Below are 6813 nucleotides of genomic sequence, written 5' to 3' on the forward strand. Positions count from 1 at the left end.
GTGCGGAAACAGGCCCTTCGGCCCTGACCAGCGATACCCGCACATTAACACTATCCTATACCCACTAGGAACAATTTTTTTTTTTTTTTTAACATTTACCAAGCCAATTAACCTACATACATGTACGTCTTTGGAGTGTGGGAGGAAACCGAAGATCTCGGAGAAAACCCACACAGGTCATGGGGAGAACGTACAAACTCCGTACAGACAGCACCCGTAGTCAGGATTGAACCCGGGTCTCGGGCGCTGCATTCGCTGTAAGGCAGCAACTCTACCGCTGCGCCACCATGCCACCCACAGTGCAGGGATGCTTGATAAAGCGTATAAACTTTAGTGCAAAATAAAGTCCAATTATAGGTAGGCCGAGGGTCTCACAGCAACTAAAGTAAGAGTCAAAGGCTGGTGAAATGATCGACTTAGAATTACAATCACACCAACGCCTCGACTTCCTTATAAGACTTAGGAAGTTCGGCATGTCCCCTACAACTCTCCCCAACTTCCACACACCCACCATAGAAAGCATTTTATCAGGATGCATCACTGCTTGGTTTGGGAACAGCTCCATCCAAGACCGCAAGAAATTGCAGTGAATTGTGGACGCAGCCCAGACCATCACACAAACCAACCTCCCTTCCATTGACTCCATTTACACCTCACGCTGCCTCGGCAAGGCCAGCAGCATAATCAAGGACCAGTCGCACCCCGGTCACTCCCTCTTCTCCCCTCTCCCCTCGGGCAAAAGGTACAGAAGTGTGAAAACGCACACCTCCAGATTCAGGGACAGTTTCTTCCCAGCTGTTATCAGGCAACTGAATCATCCTACCACAACCAGAGAGCAGTCCTGAACTACTATCTACCTCTTTGGTGACCCTCGGACTATCCTTGATCGGACTTTGCTGGTTTTACTTTGCACTAGACGTTATTCCCTTATCATGTATCTGTACACTGTAAATGAATTGATGATAAACATATATTGTCTTTCCGCTGACGGGTTAGCACGCAACAACACGCAACACGGTACCTTGGTACACGTGACAATAAACTAAACTGTAAACTGTAAATATACCACACATCTGTACGCATATGCGCACACGCATGCACACACGCACACACACCATGCACACATGCGCACACACACACATATACACACACACACTCACACACACACATGCACACACGTACACAGGCAAGCACACACACATATACACACACACATCTACACACGCACGCATACACACACACACACATCTACACACACACACACACACACACTCATACACACACACACACATGCACACACGTACACACACAAGCACTCACACACACATATACACACACACACATCTACACACACACATACTCATACACACACACACACACACACACACACACATCTACACACACACATACTCATACACACATGCACACACACACACATGCACACACGTACACACGCAAGCACTCACACACACATGTACACACACACACATCTACGCACGCATACACACACACACACACACACACACACACACACACACACACACACACACACATCTACACACACACATACTCATACACACATGCACACACACACGTACGCACACACACTCCCCATCTATGCTGGTCCCCGGCCCGTGTTTGGCCCGTATCTATACCTTCCCTATTCACGCACCTGTCTAAGTGTTGTTCTAGTCCCTGCCTCCTCTGGCAGCTCGTTCCACACACACACTCTATGGATTACAATTTCTTCCTTGAATTTGCGCTGCTGATCACTCTGGGAATAATGAGCGGGTTGTGGGAGATGCAGACTGTGAGGGATTCATTGTGCCAGTGGATTACAGCGTAATTACAGACTGGGATAAACCAGTCAATTGACCCTCACCCCGGGCATCAGCATTAAATCAAACCCATTACAGCAATCAACGGTGCCTTAATAGATCCTGTGGCCATCCATCAGCCTGTCTATTCTCCACACTGATTACATTTTGATGTTGACTTTTGTGAGCTGGTTCTAATTCTGCCCTTTTTCTGTGTGGGAAGGAACCACAGATGCTGGTTTATACCACAGATAGAAACAAAGTGCTGGAGTAACTCAGCGGGTCAGACAGCATCGCTGGGAAAAAAGGAATAGGATGACGTTTCGCGTTGGATAGAGTCTGAAGAAGCGTTTCCACCCAAAACGTCACCTATTCCTTCCTTCCAGAGATGCTGCCTGACCCGCTGAGTTACTCCAGCACTCTGTGCAACGTCACCTATCCATGTTCTCCACAGATGCTGCCTGACCAGCTGAGTTACTCCAGCACTCTGTGCAACGTCACCTATCCATGTTCTCCACAGATGCTGCCTGACCCGCTGAGTTAAGGGCCTGTCCCACTTGGTCGTCATTTGCGCCTCATTTACGCGTCATATGTAAATAGGTCGATGCGTCGTGATGCGTGACATCGCGCGCAAATCACGCATCAGCACGGCCGTTTGGTGGGCGAGACGTCATTGGCTACGCATGCTGACGCATTGGCATCACCACTTGATACACGTGAGACGTCGGGACGCCAGCGTGCGACGCCAATGCATCAGCATGCGTACCCAATGTGTCAGCGTGCGTTTGCGATACGCCGCGCAGGTGGCGCATGAAGATTTAGTTACAGCACGAAATCTTGGAGTGCTGCGCGATACCGCGTGCCACCGCATGCGATTCTACGCCTCACCATGCGCAACGTGTGCATCACCCACGCATCACGACGCGTCGACCTATTTTACATAAACGGCGCATAAATGAGGTGCAAATGACGGCCAAGTGAGACAGGCCCTCAGCACTCTGTGAAACGTCACCTATCCATGTTCTCCAAAGATGCTGCCTGACCCACTGAGTTACTCCAGTACTCTGTGTCTATCTTCTGCCATTTTCTGGTTTGTTTTTAATTTAAAATTAAGTGCGGCACGGTGGCGCAGCGGTAGAGTTGCTGCCTCACAGCGCCGGAGACCCGGGTTCAATCCTGACTACGGGTGCTGTTTGAACTGAGTTTGCACGTTCTCCCCGTGACCTGCGTGGGGTTTCTCCGGGTGCTCCGGTTTGCCAGAGAAGCGGTGGAATGGTGAAGATTCTAACATATAAATATCAGACTTGAAGGGTGCAAGGTGGTGCCTAAAACGTTGTAACTCTTGTGCACGGACAGTGTGGTCCTAGTGTCTCACACCCTTACACTTACTATGCTGGTGCCTAATGTATGGTAGGAATGAACAGTATAAGAAAATAATAATTCCACTGTACTTCCGTACACATGACAATAATGTGCAGTCTGAAGAAGGGTCTCGATCCGAAACCTCTCCCATACCTTCTCTCCAGAGATGCTGCCTGTCGCAGCTTTTTGTGTCTATCTTCAGTTCACCAGTCTATCTACCTGCATCCTTTCTACACAAAGCACTATCGGGTTTGTTCAAGAAATCGGACTTGGTGGCTGAAGGGCCTGTTTTGCTGCTAGATGTAAAATGCCATTTGAGGGCGGAACGGTGGCGCAGCGGTAGAGTTGCTGCCTCACAGCGCCAGAGACCCGGGTTCCATCCTGGACTAGGGGGGTGCTGTCTGTACGGAGTTTGTACGTTCTCCCCGTGACCCGGGTGGGTTGTCTACGGGCGCTCCGGTTTCCTCACACACTCCAAAGACGCGCAGGTTTGTAGGTTAATTGGCTTGGTATGAATGTAAAATTGTCCCTAGTGTGTGTAGGATAGTGTTAGCGTGCGGGGATCGCTGGTCGATGCGAACTCGGTGGGCCCGAAGGGCCTGTTTCCACGCTGTCTCTCTAAACTGAACTAAACTAATGGATGTTTTGATTTTTTCTGCAGGATATGAGTTATTTGCTTTCATCAGCCACATGGGAGATTCCACCATGTCTGGGCATTATGTCTGCCACATTAAAAAGGAGGGAAGGTAAGGTCTCTCACATTTGGGATGGACTTTCTCAAACATTACATTTAAGGGCCTGTCCCACTTGGCGATTTTATTCGGCGACTGCCGGCCGGCGTCATTGTTGCGATACTTGAGGAAACACCGCGCATCAATACGTCGTCACGCCGCGTCACGCCTCAAATGTTTCGGTGACCTGATACGTCAGTCAATGACGCCGGCAGTCGCCGAAAAAATCGCCAAGTGGGCTAGGCCCTTATCCCTTCTTTCCTGCACACCCACGTGCCTATCTAAAAGATTCTTAAATGCTGCTGTCGTATCTGCCTCCACCACCACCACCCCTGGCAGCACGTTCCAGTCACCCACCACCCCCTGTGTAACAAATCACATCACCATTAAACTGCTCCTCGCCTCTAGAATGGGCGGTCGGGGGAGGAGGTAGAGGGGGCGGGTTTGGAAGGGTCCCAACACAAAATATCTCCTATCCATGTTCTCCAGAGATGCTGCCTGAATCACTGAGTTACTCCAGCACTTTGTGTCTTTTTGTTTTGGTAAACCGGCATCTGCAGTTCCTTGTGTCGACATGTGAATATTTGAGTTTATTAAGCATCGCATTTATTTTGAGGAAAAAGCACGTCTGAGCACCTTATTAAAATATCCTTTAGTTTAGTTTAGTTTAGAGATACAGCGCGGGAACCAGCTCTGCAGCCCACCGAGTCCGCGCCGACCAGCGATCCCCGCACACTAACACTATCCAACACACACTAGGGACAATTTACGTTCATACCAAGCCAATTAACCCACAAACCAGTACGTCTTTGGAGTGTGGGAGGAATAGGCAATAGACAGTAGGTGCAAGAGTAGGCCATTCGGCCCTTCAAGCCAGCACCGCCATTCAATGTGATCATGGCTGATCATCCACAATCAGTACCCCGTTCCTGCCTTCTCCCCATATCCCCTGACTCCACTATCTCTAAGAGCCCTACCTAGCTTTCTCTTGAAAGTATCCAGAGAACCAGCCTCCACCGCCCTCTGAGTCAGAAAATTCCACAGACTCACCACTCTCTGTGAGAAAAAGTGTTTCCTCACCTCCGTTCTAAATGGCTTATCCCTTATTCTTAAACCTGGTTCTGGACTCCCCCAACATCGGGAGCATGTTTCCTGCCTTTAGCGTGTCCGAACCCTTTATAATCTTATATGTTTCAATAAGATTCCCTCTCATCCTTCTAAATTCCAGAGTATACAAGCTCAGCCACTCCATTATCTCAGCATATGGCAGTCCTGCCATCCCAGTAATTAACCTTGTAAACCTAGGCTGCACTCCCTCAATAGCAAGAATGTCCTTCCTCAAATTAGGGGACCAAAACTGCACACAATACTCCAGGTGTGATCACACTAGGGCCCTGGACAACTGCAGAAGGACCTCTTTGCTCCTATACTCAACTCCTCTTGTTATGAAGGCCAACTTGCCATTCGGTTTCTTCACTGCCTGCTGTACCTGCATGCTTACTTTCATTGACTAATGAACAAGGAACCCCAGGTCCTGTTGTACTTCCCCTTTTCCCAACTTGACACCATTTAGATAATAATCTGCCTTCCTGTTTTTGCTACCAAAGTGGATAACCTCATATTTATCCACATTAAACTGCATCTGCCATGCATCTGCCCACTCCCCCAACCTGTCCAAGTCACCCTACATTCTCATGTCATCTTCCTCACAGTTCACAATGAAACCGGAGTTTGTATCTCATTCATATGTTGCATTGCTTCCCGATTCCTTCCATCCAGGTGGGTGATCTACAACGACCATAAGGTCCACACGTCAGAGAGGCCTCCAAAAGATCTTGGCTACATTTACTTCTACCAGCAGCTGTCCTATTGAGAGACCCGTCTGAAAAACCAGAGCCATCCCTCGTTCCCGAAGAGCAAAGATCCCACAAACTGTGGAAGGATGGAGGGAGAACAGTGGATCCTGTCGTCACTGTGCAAATACCTTAAGGGCCTGTCCCACCTGCCGATTTTTTTTTCGGCGACTGCCGGCGTCATATCAGTGTCGCCAAAAGGTTTTGAACATTTCAAAATCCAGTGGCGACAAAAAAAATGTCGCAACACTTGAAAAAACAGCGCGCGTCAGTACGCCATCACGCCGCGTCACCAGCACGTCACGCCACAGATTTTTCGGTGACCTGATACGTCAGTCAATGATGCCGGCAGTCGCCGAAAAAAATTGCCAAGAGGGACAGGCCCTTTATTTATAGAAAACTCAAATGCAATATGTTTGTTATGAAATAGGAATTTTATTTATCGTTTAATATATTGTTTTACTTTGGGGAAAAAACTGCAACTGCAGAAGCTGGTGATGTGTGCTGTCAGTTTGCTTTGAAACTGTTTATGAAGTATCAAAACATCTTCATATCTGTTCCATCGCCCTCATTCTCCCCCACGTCGCAGTCCATTTGTCTGACCTAATGTTCCGTTTTGATGAGCGGACGTTGCATTATGGAATGAGACCGCTCTCAGGAACCCTTGTGTTTTCCCGTTTTCTCTCCCTCCTTCCAAGTCGCATTTAACAAGAGGGAAGGTCGTCGTATTCGGCACCAATAAGATATCTCAGGGACGATGATGAGCCTTTGAGTCACTGGTCAGTTTATGAGCTTGAACAATCCATGCCTCATAGTAATGATAGACAATAGTTGCAGGAGGAGGCCATTCGGCCCGTCAAGCCAGCACTGCCATTCAATGTGATCATGGCTGATCATCCACAATCAGTACCCCATTCCTGCCTTCTCCCCATATCCCCTGACTCCGCTATCTTTAAGAGCCCTATCTAGCTCTCTCTTGAAAGTATCCAGAGAACCGACCTCCACCGCCCTCTGAGGCAGAGAATTCCACAGACTCACCACTCTCTGTGA

General features: G+C 48.6%; 1 protein-coding gene across 4 annotated transcripts in view; it reads left to right on the top strand.

The window, feature by feature from the left end:
• Window positions 1–6230, top strand: part of usp13 (ubiquitin specific peptidase 13) — a 59330-nt gene extending 53100 nt beyond the window's left edge. For all 4 annotated transcript variants that reach the window (XM_033031290.1, XM_033031293.1, XM_033031294.1 and 1 more), the window contains 2 exons: window positions 3841–3925; window positions 5690–6230. In XM_033031290.1, coding sequence (XP_032887181.1) covers window positions 3841–3925; window positions 5690–5783 — 179 coding nt within the window. In that variant the 3' untranslated portion in view covers window positions 5784–6230. The remainder of the gene's footprint in view (window positions 1–3840; window positions 3926–5689) is intronic.
• The last annotated feature ends 583 nt before the right edge of the window (window positions 6231–6813 follow it).

The sequence above is a fragment of the Amblyraja radiata genome, chromosome 13 (assembly GCF_010909765.2).
Source record: "Amblyraja radiata isolate CabotCenter1 chromosome 13, sAmbRad1.1.pri, whole genome shotgun sequence".
Lineage (NCBI taxonomy): Eukaryota > Metazoa > Chordata > Chondrichthyes > Rajiformes > Rajidae > Amblyraja > Amblyraja radiata.